The sequence below is a fragment of the Zootoca vivipara genome, chromosome 2, assembly GCF_963506605.1.
Source record: "Zootoca vivipara chromosome 2, rZooViv1.1, whole genome shotgun sequence".
In the NCBI taxonomy this organism is placed as follows: domain Eukaryota; kingdom Metazoa; phylum Chordata; class Lepidosauria; order Squamata; family Lacertidae; genus Zootoca; species Zootoca vivipara.
This window is the reverse complement of record NC_083277.1, coordinates 45,631,472-45,649,157: the sequence shown is the minus strand read 5'-3', so window position 1 is coordinate 45,649,157 and position 17,686 is coordinate 45,631,472. Positions and strand designations below refer to the sequence as shown.

At 39.9% G+C, this 17,686-nt stretch overlaps 1 protein-coding gene across 10 annotated transcripts in view; it reads right to left on the bottom strand.

The window, feature by feature from the left end:
* WNK2 (WNK lysine deficient protein kinase 2) overlaps positions 1-17,686 on the bottom strand; it is a 113,312-nt gene that overhangs the window by 76,401 nt on the left and 19,225 nt on the right. For all 10 annotated transcript variants that reach the window (XR_009557105.1, XM_035106304.2, XM_060271446.1 and 7 more), the window contains exons 3-5: positions 8,017-8,189; positions 6,836-7,056; positions 2,765-2,922 (exon numbers count right to left, since the gene is read on the bottom strand). Coding sequence is in view for 9 of the 10 variants with exons in the window: in XM_035106304.2 (XP_034962195.2) it covers positions 2,765-2,922; positions 6,836-7,056; positions 8,017-8,189 (552 nt within the window). In the remaining variant the exon portion in view is untranslated. The remainder of the gene's footprint in view (positions 1-2,764; positions 2,923-6,835; positions 7,057-8,016; positions 8,190-17,686) is intronic.

The following is a 17,686-nucleotide window of genomic DNA, read 5'->3' as shown; positions in this document are numbered from 1 at the left end:
GATCCCTATGTTTTACTTAAAGAGGTTTTGAAGAATAAAAATGGGGTAGTATCCATTGCTAGTCAGGCATATGTCAAGAATGCTTTGAAATAAAATAATAAATAATAATAATATATTATTATTATTATTATTATTATTATTATTATTAATACCCCACCCAGCTGGCTGGGTTTCCCCAGCCACTCTGGGCGGCTTCCAACAGAATATTAAAATACAATAGTGTATTAAACATTAAAAGCTTCCCTAAACAGGGCTGCCTGTTAAGTTAGGCATGCCAATTAATTTCAGTAGGGCTACTCCAAGTATGGCTAACATTGATGCCAACCCTTAGTTTCCTGCTAACAATGAGCAAGAGTAAGTTTAATGAATGACTTTAATAATTTCTCCACTATAAAGCACCTATCCTGAGCTTTATGCGATATGCTAATTTATTTAAATTTAATCAATCAATCAGTTAAAAGGCAGGAAATTAAGCAGCTAAGATTTTTAACTGGCCACCAGCCTAATTCACATACATGTATTGGCTTGCCCATTAAATTTCATAACCATTCTCTATCTTTGTTGATAGCATATGGGTTCAGATAAATGTTGTATACACATTTTACGTTTGTGCATTTTAGGGGCCTAATACATGCCTATAAAACAGTGGTTCCTTGTGAAAATGCAAACTGCCCATCTACAACATGATTAGTGGGAAGAATAAGCTGTTGCCTTGTGTTCTGGCTATAGTCCTATATGCAAGCAAGGCATGTATCCACACAAAGAGCGCTACATATCATGTCACATGTCTTTTTTCTAGGCAGGCTATCTTTATCAAACATCTACATTTCTTCATCCAAACAACATTCAATTCTACATTCAGAGTTTGGAGCATTGCATTTTCCACTGTGGACAGACTTAGGACAGTTATTTTGAGATTTGAAAGCATACTTTGTATCATGGAGATTTAATCACTTTATGAAAGAGATCCATTCTAGGCTATTTACAAAGGGCATTAACAAGAATCTGGCATAATGGTAACTAAATTATGTTGACAAAATGTACCCAACTAGGCAAAGATTTTTTCACATGAAAGAGAAGCACTAATAATTATGACTGGAATGTACATTGTTCTGTTTTCCTAAGACCTAAAATCATTTCACATTACTTTGACTCAATAATCATCACAACAGCTCTGTAAGGTAGGCAACTATTATTAGCACCATATTACAGAAAGAAGCTCAGACTAAATACCAAGGAAGGAAGGAAAAGTAGTTGCTAAGGGCTGTAGATTTGATCAGGGGAGATATGGAGAATTAAGGACTACTTAATCTGTTTCCCAAGGGCCTTTTCTGAACAAGATCATAGAATCATAGAATCATAGAGTTGGAAGAGACCACAAGGGCCATCCAGTCCAACCCCCTGCCGAGCAGGAAACACCTTCAAAGCATTCTTGACATATGCCTGTCAAGCCTCTGCTTAAAGACCTCCAAAGAAGGAGACTCCACCACACTCCTTGGTAGCAAATTCCACTGCCAAACAGCTCTTACTGTCAGGAAGTTCTTCCTAATGTTTAGGTGGAATCTTCTTTCTTGTAGCTTGAATCCATTGCTCCATGTCCGCTTCTCTGGAGCAGCAGAAAACAATATTTCTCCCTCCTCTATATGACATCCTTTTATATATTTGAACATGGCTATGTTTAGCCTCAACCTTCTCTTCTCCAGGCTAAACATACCCAGCGCCCTAAGCCGTTCCTCATAAGGTATCGTTTCCAGGCCTTTGACCATTTTGGTTGCCCTCTTCTGGACACGTTCCAGCTTGTCAGTATCCTTCTTGAACTGTGGTGCCCAGAACTGGACACAGTACTCCAGGTGAGGTCTGACCAGAGCAGAATACAGTGGTAATATTACTTCCCTTGATCTAGATGCTATACTCCTATTGATGCAGCCCAGAATTGCATTGGCTTTTTTAGCTGCTGCATCACACTGCTGACTCATGTCAAGTTTGTGGTCTACCAAGAATCCTAGATCCTTTTCACATGTACTGCTCTCAAGCCAGGTGTCACCCATCCTGTATTTGTGCCTTTCATTTTTTTTGCCCAAGTGTAGTACTTTACATTTCTCCTTGTTAAAATTCATCTTGTTTGCTTTGGCCCAGTTGTCTAATCTGTAAAGGTCATTTTGAAGTGTGATCCTGTCCTCTGGGGTATTAGCCACCCCTCCCAATTTGGTGTCGTCTGCAAACTTGCTCAGGATGCCCTCAAGACCATCATGCTGTTCCACTAAGGGGAAATTATATACTTATTCATGCCACTGCCCCCCCCCAAAAAAAACCCATGGCAGTGAACTGCAGACAATCAACCATAAAATTGCCTTCATAGAACAGGTACAAAATACATTGCAATGCATTGTATTACATTGCATTGTAACTTCCACCAGCTCCTGTATACTTGCATTTCTCTAGATCCAACCCATCGATTTTGACAGGAGCTTACGTCTGAATCCAGAACTCCCAACTTTTATGAGATGTGCCAAACCAATAAATAATGTTTGTTTGCTTTTGCTTCTTCACCAAGATAAAACTAAAAGAAAGCCTATTCCCTGGCTTTACATGTCAATAAATATGGAAACATGAAGAAGACACTGAAAATTTCAGCAGTAACAGGACATTATGATCACTTTTATTTGATCCGTATGTCTTCTTATTTATACAAAAATGTGACTTAACAATAAAAAAATACACCACAAGTTAAAAGAGGAAATGCCCATAATATGAAGTCACTTACACAGGTTACTTTCCTGTAAATTTGAGCAGCATTCTGGCATTCTGAATATGGATATTCTGAGGTAGCCATTTCCAACATACACATTCCAAAAGCATATACATCCACGGATTCATCATAGTGTTCTTCATACATCTCTGGAGCCATAAATTCTGGAGTACCTGAACATAAAGAAAAAGCATTTGACTTAGAACACTTGTCTCTTTGTACATTTAGAAATAAGTGAATTGATCAAACCCAGAGCTATTGAGAGTTTGCTGTTTGGGATGTCAATGTGTTTGAATGACTTTAATGTTTGCTTTTATCGTGACAGTGTTGTGTATATGGCTTTGGTATTCATTGTGTAATTATTGTGTGCCACTCTGGTATCACTGCTGATAAAAGGCAGCCAATAGATTCAACCAATTGATCAATGAATACACTAGCTAAAGCATCACATTGGCTACATTATTTAACACTCTACTTTATATAATAGTTATGACACTATGTTCTGACACTACGAAGGAGCACTTCTTACATCCATCTAATGTGAACCCAAGGATTACTACGGAAACTATATTCTACTGACAGAATTCTGAGCCCATGTGAAAGCCTGAAAAAATAGCTTAAATACTGTTTCAAAATTTGGAGATGACAACTTTTATAAATAGGTGATTTACAAGCCTTGCATAATTTTCATTTAGGTAATAATAATAATAATAATAGAACAGAAATCACATCAGTATAGAACAAAATCCACTCAGAGAGTTAACAGGGGCTTGTAATTAAGATGTTATATTAGAACAGTCTTGTCAAACAGGTAACAAACAGAACAATCTCTTCTTCCTTGGAGGCATGCAGCTCACCAACAATAGTGGGATACCCATAAGGAAATGTCCAGAACATTGTAACACAAAGCAATTAGGCATATTGTAAAACATGATGTATACTATAACTAGAACATAAAAAGATCTGGGTGAGTAGAACGTTTGGTTAATGATGCAGTAAACGAAAGCGGCTGTGCAGAACAACAGAAGAACATGTGTCTATGCCCATAAAATGTGTTTTCAAATATGTTTATGCATCAATTCTTTTTCTGTACATCCCTAGGAAAGAGGAGAGAAATGTTATGAATTCAGTAATGTGAAAGTGGTTTAAATAAAGAAGACTTTGTCCAAGGAATGCTACGGAGAATAAAACAGGTAGCATTATTCCACAAATTAACAGTGGAACACTGTGTTTGTCTTCTCAAATATTGAGCTCAATGGGACTACCTTCCAGATACCAGTGTGTATAGCAGCATATCCTTAGGAAACCTCTCCAGGTCCTGACACTGTTCATTGCTTGCTGCCAAAACTGGGCTCCACAAATTAAAGCTCCTCAGCACCTTCTCCTTACATACTGGACTGCTTGTTCAGAGTTTCGGTGGAGAGGCCAGAGCATTTCTCTGCCAATTTGCCTGATGCTGGCAGAGTGCTCTCAATACCTTACTTGCCCTATGACAAGGGGCGAAAGCTGCGACAAGATCCAGCATCATCAGCTGCCTCGCTGTTCTTGTTGCCAAGATGCTCATGACTGGCACTGGCACTTATAATCACAGAGCCAGGAAGTACTGTAAAACTGCAGATTTCCTTCTGTGCTCTGACATCGACCCAGCCCAGCCCACAGAAATAGAGAAGGGGTGGCTTTGAAGAGAGGCTGTCCAGGCAGAGAGAGAGAAACTCTGTAAATCCCCACAGACCCTGCTTGCATGTTCTGGTGAGATGTGCCATTCCAAGGATAAATAGTGCCCTCCAGAGAACAATCTGCTACCACACACAAGCAGAGCTCCACTGCAATGTCCTATCAGATTTCAGCCCTGCCCAGACCTGGAACCTGGGCTTTCCTTCGACTCCTCAGAGGAGTAGTCGTGGAGCAGAACAATCCCACAGTTCTCCATGCTCTTAGAAACCCTGTGAAGCTGTCAGATCCAGGCATCCCCATACCAATATCAAAGCTGTAAAAGCTCATAGCTAATAGGAAAAGTTATGGGCCACAACAGGGGCCCACCTCAAGCAGCAGCAGGAACCAGGATGCTCACCACTGTTTTTCAGTGGGGTTGATATCATACCTGCTGTGGACTGGCACCTACAATGTTGCATGCCCTGTGGCTGGCAGCTATGCACCTGGTGAAGGTATTCATAGCATGAAGCTGGAGCCATAAGGGACACCATACCTGTTACCCTGCTGCCTGCCCTGATGCATAACAGCCCTGACTGACAACTGCATGTATGTGTCTTGCTCTTTCAGGATCAGCTCAATCCCAGATGCTGATCCGTGAAGTTTATGACTTTGCTATATATGTTGTTGTGGACTGTACTCAGTTTCTTGGGCAAGTTGCTCGTTTCCAAATCTCACCACTTTGCCTTCTATTAAATGGGTTTGGGGAACAGCAGCAAATACCATTAGTTTTACCTATTGCTAACCTTGGCTCTGCCTACCATTATTGCCCATGCCCTCCACTGCACCAGCCCCAATGGGCACAAGCTACATTGTTTTTAAAAAACCCAGGCTCATCACAAATCTGGGCGTTTTTGAACCTAGTGGACTCAACCTGACCAGTTCCAGCAATGTCACGAAGTGAAATGCAAAGTAAAAAACCATAAAAACCTAGCTGCCAGTATGCTAGGGCTAGGATCAAGGTGCTGGTTTTGGTACACACAACATTATACAGCATGGGTCCACGAAATCTAAAATATTCCTTCACCCTGCTGCATAGCCAACAGATCCCTGCTTTCCACAGAAGAGAGCCTCCTGCAGGTGCCATCATATCAGGAGGTTCGTTACACATGATTTCAGAATCAGGCCATCAGTGTGGTGTTACTTGTCCTTTGCAATTCCTTCCCAATGCATATCGGACAGGTGCATTCTCAATTGTCAATTCAGCACCTGTGAAAGGCATTCCTCTTTCAACAAGCCTCCTAAAATCTTTGTCCCAATTGGTATCTGTCATGGAATTGTTTTTAACTGTGATTGTTTTTCTTATAATAAAAAACTATTTGAAATTTGTGTGTATATACAAATTTCAAATAGATAATATTTTAAGATATGCGCAATTCCTCTATCCTTTTTTAATATACCAACTGTTTTATCTATGTCATTATATAATAAGTCGCTTTGGGATACCTCAAGAAAAGTGATTCATAAATGAAATAAATAAACAAGCAAACAAAGCAGATAAAACATCAATATAACAGTTAAAATAAAACAGCCAGCTAAAATAGATTACAGTACAATAAATTACAGATTATCTTGAGTGCTGAAGTCCCAATTTATTTAAATTATTTTTAATCCTGCCAATCAGAGATGAAGCTAGCCAGGCCTCCCTTGGCACTGAGTTCCTGAGTCAGTTGAATCAGCCCCCCGACCCCATGAGTATAATTATTACTGGTATGCTGGCTCCAGTAAAAAAGACAAAGTAATGTGATGATACCACATACTGAATCAAACTATTAGGGGGGGCATTAATTAGCTCTTTGAAGAGCTCAAAGAACCAAAATCTTACTACAAATGCCAGGCTGAGAAAAGGCACAATCGTCCCATCATTGCAGCTAAATTGCACAGAAGATGCACTTTGATTTGGTTATGATTACATTAAGACTAAAATCCTTTACTCACTTGGCTGTTAGTAAGTCTCACTGTGCAGCTGACAACTGAGCAGGCATGTCTAGGTTTGCAGCATAAAGCAATTATGGTAAAAAAAAACACAAAAAACACTACAGTATAATTTTAACAAGATGATGGCTAAGTGAAGCCCAAACAGAGTCTGAGCTTCTTCTATAACAAAGAAAATTATTTGTTTTTTTAGGAAATCCAACAGGATGAAAAATTATGAGCTAGGAAAATCTACCATTCCAAAAACTACCATAGGAAGATAATTTTATAGCATTTGTAAGGCACTTCAACGTAGTTTCCACAAAAATTATAAACAGTGATTTGTTTGTTTTTTGACGGTCTGTTATCACTTATCCATGTTATAATAATTTACAGATTTGTAGATGGAAATACCTTGCTTATAAGACTGGAGGAGACAATTGCTAAGGGAAAATGTCTTACCTATTACACTTTTGGCAAATGAAGCTCTTTTGAGAGTTGCCAGACCTAAATCTCCTATCTTCACAGATCCAGTTGGTCCAGTTATAAAAATATTGTCACATTTTAAGTCTCTGTGAATGATTGGTGGAGTTCTAGTGTGCAGAAAATGGAGACCCTTCAAGATTTGCCGGCACCAGCTACGAAGGACTTTTGGTTTCATCACTTTAAATCTCTTCAAATAACTGGAATAAAAACATATCAGACAGAACAAAAATCAATGCTACATTGAGAGTTTAATACCACACAACAGTGATGTTGCATTAATATGTATTTTAGATAACTGCATTTGGTAAAAGTTAATATATGCATCTTCTTTTAGATACTAGATGGAGGTCTTACCATGGATGATCAATATTAACTCAGTCCACTCAGAGCCAAAAACATTAAAGACCATACATTCAAATGATATGAGGGATCATGTATAATTTGAAACTCGTGTATGAATACCTGCATTCTGCTGGCTCAGGGGAGGGGGAGTTGCTTTGCTGGAAAGTGCTTGCAAAACTACAGATTTGGTGCTAATACGTGGCAGAAGTCCCTGCTATAAATTTACTGACATCTATCAACTCAAATCTAAGTAATTAAGAAGTAGTGCTGTGGCCTTGAAATATTGAGTGATGTGTTCATATGTTCATATACCAGGGGGTGGGGGAGGAATATACAGCGTATTCTCATGAGCAGCGGAACATTTATTCTTCTAATGCCATCATCAAGCTGAACATGATCATCAGCACCATAAACCATTAATTAGCATGATTCAGATTAACAAAACAAAATTAACAGTTTGGTTTCAATGAGCCAAATGCTTCTTTTCCTCCTCTCTCATCAGCAGAGGATTGGTTTATTGTGGCTTAATAATAAATTGTGTTGACGCTATGAATCTCTACATTCATCTTTCATGTGTAAAACAGAGGGGAAGAGGAAATAAGGGCATAACAGCTAGTGGTTACATAACAAAACAGAGTAGGACAGAAAGACAGTGAAACTCTGCCTTCAGCTCAGTTAAGATCAAAGACAGATAAGCTATTAGAAGGAAAGATGCCTTCAATTCATGATAATGGAATATTTTCAAATGAAGCAAGTGATTTGCCCAAATACCTCATTTGGTAAACTATGCACTGCTCAATTTGTCCAATGCTTACGTTTTCAGGGTTCCAGATGTCATCAGTTCTGTAACCAGCACAATACACCTCTTTCCTTTTAAACACGATTCCCAAAAGTCATAAAACCTAACAATGTTCGGATGCTGAAGACCTTTCAACATCTCTGCTTCCTCTTTAAATCTCTGCCGTTCCACTTTCGTCAGCTTTCGGTCCTATGTTTCAGAAGAAATTGCTTATTAGTAGCCGGCTCACGAAAACTGGCTTGGATCTAAGGATCCTGCTGTGCTAGAAAAACACACACACAAAAACCACTTATCTGCTCACAGGATTTTACCCATGCATCTAGAAAAGCTGCTCTGGAGCACCTGCTTGACCCTCTGGGGTTGGATTTTAGATTGCTTTCAAAAAGACACAGGTGGGAAGAAAAATCAACAGCAGCACATGTGAAGATGAGGTACCTACACAGTAAGATCCTTGAACCTAAGCCATTATCTTCACTATCAGTTAAATAGGAGTTACTGCAAATATATCTATAAAGGTCAACCATGATTACAAATCTTTCTGGTTTAACATAAGAGCAGAGACCTGAATAATATGAATCAAAAGGTTTATCAAAAGGATTTTTATCCTAATTTTGTCGCAACTGGAATAGCATGCCTTCATTTAATTAAATTCACAGCAAAGAGGTATAATGAAGCAAGCATCTGATTATCTTAACATATTACAGTTTCTAACCAACATAATGTATGATTAGCAGAACTGATACTCGCTTTATGATCCTAGCTTCAAAGAACTCTCATTCCAGGCCGTTTTTCTCTATGACCGTGTTCAGGCATTCACAACTGTGGTTTCCCCTGATATTGCAGCATATGACCATCAACCCCATGGGTAGGCAAAATAAGGGCCGGGGGCCGGATCTGGCCCAATCGCCTAAATCCGGCATGCGGACGGTCCGGAAATCAGCATGTTTTTATATGAGTAGAATGTGTCCTTTTATTTACAATGCATCTCTGGGTTATTTGCGGGGCCTACCTGGTGTTTTGACATGAGTACAACGTGTGCTTTTATTTACAATGCATCTCTGGGTTATTTGTGGGGCATAGGAATTCGTTCTCCCCCCTCCCCCCGAAATATAGTCCGGCCCCCCACTATCGATTATTTGGCTACCAGTCTTCTAGTGTTTACTAATGCTTCTTTTATCCATTATATATGGGCGCTGTTAAATAGGTTTCAGTCACATTTGAATCAAGTGTGAAGGCTGTTTGTCCCAGAAGCTCAATTCTCATTACAGAAATGATCTTATACCAAAATAACCCTTTATCCAGTTAATAAGTACTGGGCAGAATAAAGATGGACTTTTGTTTGAAAAGTATTTGGCAGTACCTACATGGGTGGGCCATTTGACTCAACAAAGTATAGCTCACTATATTACAAGCACAATTACCACCTACCCACATAATTCATTCATTCAGTGCAGCAATACCTCAATATGCCGCCTTCAATTTTAAAAAAATCCTGTTAAGAGATATGGTTGTTCAAAAGATATTTAAAGTAATTTGACAGATGAATAAGAAACACTAAAAAGATAGCCCTTATTATCTTAGCACCAATATATTTTACTTTCTTTAGAATGCTAAGATACAAAAATATCTACATGGTGAATTTTCATTGCCTTATATTTCAGACTGGGATGCCGATTTCAGAGCACCTTCTATCACCTGTAAGTGCAAAATATTTATAAACTAACGCAGGGGTAGAAAATCTGTGACGCTCCAGGTGTTACTGGACTCCGACTCCTAGCAGCCCTAGCCAGCATGTTCAGGGATAATGTGAGTTGTAGTCCAATAACACCTGGAGGGTCAGATTCCTCGATCCTTGACCTAAAGAGTCTTCACATTGATCAAAGTGTGCTATCAGTACGTAATCCAAAGGTTTCTTTGAAACACTGTGCATTTCTCAAAGGCAACACAGTAACACAGATCTTCCATTCTCCCTAAGTGATGGTCCAAAATGTGGTACTGCTGTTGCTGTGCAGTGCTTGGTTTTCTGTAGCTTTCATCAAGCAGAATTAGAAGAGTGATTTGATCCAGGGTTGCCTGGAGCAACAGTAGCAATCTATTCAATCAGGGCAGCTGTTCGCATCTTGGGGGGCATATCTGTTGTAATGAGTCAAGGCTAGATTGATGCAGTTGGCGCTCGCAGCATCATTACTCCTGACAGGATGTCATCAACCACAGTGATCCACCATCAGTAACAAGGCACCCTCATAGATTCTTTTCTACATAACAAAAGATTCTGACAATGGAATGAAATCCCATGCAAGCCAGAAAGGATGGCAGAACCCTCCTGCCCTTCTGTCTTCCTAACTTAAGCCAAGTTGATTAAGTCACTTCCCCACTTTAAAAAAGAAGAAGCTGGAGCAATTCCATGCATGAAAAGGAAAGATATGGTGGAGGTAAGCAACAATAAGAAAGGCATTCAATATACTTGAAACCATACCTTTTACCACTGATTTATCTTAAAAGTCAGTGTGTGACAGGCAAAAAATCGTGGCAGGATATATTGAAATGCCCAGTGAGTTGTAATGCTATTAGGGTTGCCAGACTCAAAAGAGGACAGGACTTCTGTGCCTTTACTTGCCCTGCTCTCTTTTGAGTCTGGAAAGCTTAAAGAGAAACCAGTAGACCCTTTGTTTAATTTCCAAGCAAAGGGTCTGCTGGTTTCTCTTTAAGGTTTCCAGACTCAAAAGAGAGCAGGGAAATTAAAGGCACAGAAGTCCTGTCCTCTATTGAGTCTGGCAACCCTAAATGCTATTCCAAAGTTATAATCATAAAATAATTAATGATACATCAAGGCCAGTAGAGCAGAATGCACCTTGAGCTTGTGTGTGTGATTGTATAATACAGCTAGGGTCTTTGCCTGTGAATTTACAAATGATAAACACAATGTCAGCTCATAAAGGATAGGAACATTCCGAGAACCACAAAAGCCCATTTGAGAAGTGCGGAGGGGGGGGGTGTAAATAAAATGCTGTTTCAGACTATGATGTCCCAGTCATACAAAGAGTATTTATAGATCACTTCTGGCCTAATGCCCTTGCTGAAGTTCATATTCAGATTGTATAAACACCCCAAGGGTGAACATGACACTGAAAGCAAGCCGAAGCCCTCTGTAAGAGGCTTAAAAGTTCAGCTTCTATGTGACACAAAGGAACTCCACCTAGTTGTGGTTTTCAGCTGAGTGCTTCACCCGGAGCAAGCCAAAACAACCACAAAGAATAAGCCAACATCACCACAAATGATAACCTTTATGTTTTCACAAACCATGCACGCCACATAAAGCAAATACTTACAGATAGTGTGATGATATTAAGAGGCTTTAATTTTAAATGCATAGCCCAGTAAATGTTGTGCTTGGGGGGGGACCCCAAGCTACAGCTAACCTACTTAAGGATATTGGGCAATTTATTCAGTGACTCACCTACTGAGGGAAGGAGCAGGGAACGGAAAGCTCTGCACAAAAGCTGTGTGTGGTAAAACATATGCTTTTATGAAACATTGGGAATATTTCCAGGGAAATGCTCAATAGGATGCTAAGCAGAAATATGGTTTGGGAACAAGGGAATGGCCTGGGGACATTGAGGTGCAGAGAGAAATGGAAAATGTGGGCTTGAGAGGCAGCTGTAGTTTAAGAAGGTGGGGTTATGTCTGTAACTGTAATAAAATAGACTACAGTATACAGAACTGGGTCCTTACTGAAGGTGACCCGAACATAGAAACGGCTACACACCCACCCAATATATTGATTTATTCCCTTTTAGTTCAGGCTAAACAGATTCACATTTCCAATCCATTTGTGACAGAAATAAGTTGTGTTTAAAAATAGCCTGCTCAAGTCAATTTAACCGAACTTTCTTGCAGTTCTGTCATCCATGTGAAGACACAGCATTTCATCTAGAATATTATTAGATAAATAATTTGCCCATTAATTACTCTAACCAGCTGATTAGGATAGAGCAGATGGACAAAGATAAAGATAAATCCATTTATAAATCCTTCAGGCAGCTGCAGTCGTGGGTGCTGCCAAATTTCAGGGAGGAAGATACGCTCTGGAGCCATCACCACCCAATGTGCTCCCACCATTCTGGTAAGAAGTGGGTGGATGGGGGGGGGGGAGAGAGAGTCCTTTTTTGCTTTTTCCCTTCAGAAACTTGAGTCTAAGGTGGTGCATTAATACTGCACTCACAGTAAAAACAAATGGATATGCCCTCAATGGAAGAGGAAAGGCAGGTCACCTGGGAGAAACTTTTTACTCAAGTGGGAATATGCGTATTTCAGATCCCACAGAACATGCTCTTCAGCTCGCTCTATTCCCTGCCACACATATTATATTCCCACTGCCTGTTTCAACCATGACTGTGGTTTGTATACTGCCTAGAAGAAATTCATTGGCTTCTTGTTTTCATGTCAGAGTGTACTAAAGCAAGGAGGTTCCCCACCTAGGATAAACAAATGGATATATACCCTTGATGAGTGAGGGCAGGACAACTGGGAGGGATGTTTTACTCATTTTACTCAAGCAAGCAGGAATATGTCTATTTCAGATGCCACAGAACCTGCCCTTCCCCTTGTGTCAAACACAGTCATGCATAGTATAGTCCCACTACCTGTTCCAGGCGTTGACTGTGGTTTGTGTACTGCCTAGAAGAAATTCACTGATTGATGGTATACCAGGAAACAGCTATTCTTGATCTCTTGTCAAAGTGTATGAATAAAAGGAGGTTCTTCATATCAGATAAACTGACAACAATAAATTAGCAAACTACCTTAGCTTCCTTGTGTTAGAGCTGGCCTTGACCAGAGGTCATTTCATCAATATTATATAATCCAAACTACCAAACAAATTTATACTGTTACATACACTGGGAATTACATTTGGAAATTGCTTCGGAGTGGGGGGATACCTTAATCAGAACAAATATACTTCTACTAAGGTAGTTTCTTTGATCATCAATTGTATTTATTCATAATCCTACATCAGGCTGTTATTTTGACCAGGGAAGCAGTGCTGGGGCAGAGTTTATTAACCTTTTCCTCCTGTGCTATTTCCCTGATTGAAACCGTTCCTTCCTAGAAGCTACTGTTGTACTTGTGTGCTTTTTCCTCCCTACATTGCTAATGGGCTCTGGGCAAACTTAAGGAGCTGAAAGCTTTAGGCTAGTCATGCTTTCTCAATTTAGCATTTCTGTTTGGCAAAGTCCCACATGAAATCCTGATCGTGGATTTCTCACATCACAGTTCGGTTGCAGTCTTATGCACAATTTGCTGGGGAATAAGTCCCACTGAAATCAATGCGGCTTATTTTAAAGAAAACATGTAAAGGATTGCACTGCTATTTGAGCCCTGAGTTGGCAAAACCAAGTACTGGATCCCTAATTAGAATCCAAGATTGGGTGCATAGTGCATCAGCTGTTTGAAAGCATGTCCAGGACACATCCCAAAACAAGCAGTGGGAGCAGCCATACTGTTGATTAAACATGCTATGGAGGTTTATATAATGCACTTTCCACCAGTCTTGCACAGGTTTTACAAGATGTGGAAATGAATCCTGCGCAAGTGACTGATGATTCTCTAAAAGCCAGAATGAGTACCTACCAGCACTTGAAACAGAGACATGAAACCTAAACTTTTAGTGCCACATAATGTTCCCCACCTATCTTATGTGATTGTTGCTAGTTAGTAAGCCAAATAGCAGTACACCCTTATTTGGCTTAACTCTCCCATCTGCCTTCATGGATAAAGAGACAATTAAAGCTGACGCTGACAGCAAATTATCCTCCAGAGAAATATAGTGTGGGAATGATTTATGCATTTGCTAAAGACAACCATACTCATTCTCCGATTACACAAGAGGCACAGAAGCCCATTTTTGGTTAAAGAAACGCCGTCAAGGTTCGGTGGTCTAAGTTTGTCCTATCTTGACAGGCAAGCATACTGCAGTGTTTCATTTTGAACTGGCATCTTACCAAACATATGTTTTTGAAATCAAAAGCATTTAGAAGAAAAACCAGGAAGGACTTATAAGGCTGAAATCTGTACACAAAGTGTGCAACGTGATCTTCCCCAACCCCCACCCTGATACTTGATTCAATGCTTTTCATATTTTGAATACATTACACATTTCTGAAACCATGTGGTCATTTTAGACTGTGATTTCATGTGTGAATGTGAACGCGTATTGTTACATGCATCATCAACAAAGCTATCAACTTCACAAAACAATAGATCAACTTCCCACAGGAAATGGGTTTTTGTTGCTGTTGTTGCTGCTTTACCTGGGAGCAATTCCTACAGTTCCATTCTGAACTGGTACAGTCTCCAGGGGAAGCTGCCATATATTGTTTCCTGAGCATTTAGATCAGCTCAGAAAAGCATACACACCAAGAAGAGATGGCAACGCTGCTGGTTTTGATGGAGCTAAGCCAGAGGAAGATAGGGTGTAAAGTACAGGCACTGTTAACCATACTGATTAGCAGGGCAAGTGAAGGACCCGGCCTACAATTCCTTTGATATGTGTTACAGTTGATTCTTGCTTTATAGTATGAATGGCATCCTGCATGTCAAAGGGCACAGAAACCGAGGCTGTGTGAACCCCAAGCTGCTAGAGGTACAGCAGCAAACATGTTGATGCCCTCACACCTCTTAGCTCTAGGGATTTAGCTTTTTTGCCACTAGGTCCTCCAGACAGGAGCGGGGCAGGGCACCAGCATGCAAAGAAGCCCAAGTTTCCCCTAAGTTTTGTAGTGGAGTACACATGAAGTCTCTAAATCCAAAATCCAAAAAAATAGCACGATCTGTTATGCTAATCTTTGATTGAAACAAATAATCAATATTCTGTTTAACCAGCATTCCAGCTTTATTAAAATAAAGAAGAGGAATATTGCACAACTGGGTAGCTCAACTATTTGATCCATAATTGATCCTAAAAGAAACTGCAGCTTATTCTGAGGGTTTTAATGGACCAATCTCTGTAATTAGAGGTTCGGATAACCTCCCTGGCTTAGGACAGTTGCAGCTGGGATAGCCTGGCCACTGTCATCCATGCACTGTTGACATTTCAGACTGCAATGCTGAAATGTGCTCCTTGTGGAGCCACCCCTGAGGTTAGCCCAGAAGTTGCAGCTAGTACAAAAAGCAACGCTCACTGAGGCAGAATATTGCTATTATACTGAAAGGCTTGACTGGCTGCCAACTGGCTACTAGGCAAAGTTCAAGGAGCTGATACTGGTGTACAAATGGCTTGGGACCAGGATAAGATTGTCTCACATCTTATATACCCACTTAATCACTGCTCTCTGCAAGAGAGGGCTTCCGTTCCTACAGATATCACATCTTATCACATTTCAGAAAGAAAAGCAAGCAGGATCAGATGCTACTATTCTAAGAAGAACCGTAGACTAGCAAGGAAGAAATCCGAAGAAGAATCAGAGGTATGCAAAACCAGACCCAGGATGCAAGTTATATAGACACACGCTGTGGTTAAACATAACAGTTCAGGATCAAATCCATGAGGAAATGGGTAGTCAGGCTCAGAAATCATATAAAACACAACCGAAAAAGTGTTAGTAAGACCAAAAAGCAAGAGGGTTAGGCAAATGTTTGCCAGAGGATTTTAAAATCAGGAAATAAGGTCTGAGACTTGAGTATGAAGGTCATGCAACATTCAGAATTAAATAATAGCTCAACTATCAAATCTACCGTAAGTTATTGGTAGGGTTGGTGGCACTTATGGATGCTTACTGGGAAGACATGTATATTCTGGACAACTATGGAAATCCAGAGAAGTACCCATGGATCAAGGCTAAATGTTAGAGCATGGCTAGATTCTAAAATACTATTTCCCTTTTTCACAGATTATACCTTTTAAATAATAGATGTACGGTAGTAGATTTAAGTCACAGAAACACAGTTCATTTCATATTCTGCATGCTCCTATGTTTGATTTCTAAAAAAGAAAAATGGGTTCTGAGGCTCAAAACTGCCTAGAAGCCATGTTGAAAAAATACATAACCAGTTCTAGGTGTTTGTGGTTGCCTGTTGGTGGAGGGTCAACAGCTTATGTGAAGTACAGAGTTCTTTATTTATTATTACATGATATAAACAAGGTCCAGGGCTCAGCTATGGAAAGCCTTGCAAGAGATGGAGATCTCATTTTGAAAATGGCTTACCTTAGGGTACACCTTGAATTATGGTTCAGGACTAAAGTCATCAAGGCAATCTACTTAGGAGTTTCAGAAGTCTTAAGGTTTGAACAGTACAAGAATTTGTCCCTGCATGAAGGTGAAACCTTGACTCAGCCAAAGCATTTGGCAGAAATGAAAGACAATTGGAAGGCAACATATGGAAACAGGTTTTGTTTTTCAGTCACTTGGCTGCTAAAGACAATATTTTGCTGTTGCTCTGCAAGGTTACCAGTAGGGATTAGGAAAACACTGCATTAAGAAGTGACAGGTTTTAATCCTTTATTTGACAGGTTCAGTATTGTGATTGTTGCTTGCATAGTGTGATTTCATATCTTGCTATCCTCCTACAAAAGCTGTATTTTCTTTTTAATACAAGTCATTAACCTTGACTTGTGGAGTCAGTGTTTTAATTTTGAAGATTTTATATTAGATTTTACCGGATACTAATGTTTGGCGTTGATCATTACTTTTATGCATTGGCCACAGCAGGGGAAAAAAAGATAAAAGGATTAACCATTATCTCCATTTGGTCAGGATCCAAAATTAAAAGCTTCACAATAACCTTATGTTCCCTATAGAGTTTTTAAAGGCCTATTAACTATATTAAGATGATAGTTTTGTTGACTGCACTGTATCAGGAGGGGGAAACAATTTTATAAGATTATATATTTTAAAATTTAAATAATAATAATAATGACATCAATATTCAACATTAGCAAAATCAGCTTTGGTAATAGAAGCTAAGTACTTAGGAGGCTCATATAGCTAAGTGGTGATGAGTTTTTAAGAGATATTCATTGAACAAAAGCCTATTGCAGTGTTTCTCAACCAGTGTGCCTCCAGATGTTTTGGGACTACAACTCCCATCATTCCTGACCACTGGTCTTGCTAGCTAGGGATGATGGGAGTTGTAGTCCCAAAACATCTGGAGGCACACTGGTTGAGAAACACTGGCCTATTGGACATCAAAGTATTGCAAGTTGTGACATACACACGTCTGTTAAGTCTCATGAAACTTACTGCATGATACCAACAACAACAATCTTTATTACGGTCCATAGACCCATCAATTCGTTACCAAGCGATACACAGCTGGGACACCCCGCCCTCGAACCACTCAGACATCTTACTCAAATTCGGAATAGGAAACATTAGTTCTTGTGACCACCGATAAAAACTTTGCCACTGCTAGTGTTCTGGCATTTGACCGGTCTTCCAATAGGAACCTGATATAGAAATCCTCTGATTTTCCTGGGAGGAAGGCTAGCAGGGGTGAAATCACTTCAGCCCTAGCTTGCTCAAACTTCCCACAGTGCAGCACAATGTGTTTTATAGAATCTACATCATGGGTGCACGAGCACAGTCTTTCCTGGTAGGGTACTCCTCTTATCCTGCCCTCCAGCACTGCAGAGGGGAAAACATTCAGTCTTGCTTTTGTGAACAGCCTTCGGTAGTTTGGCACTGTCA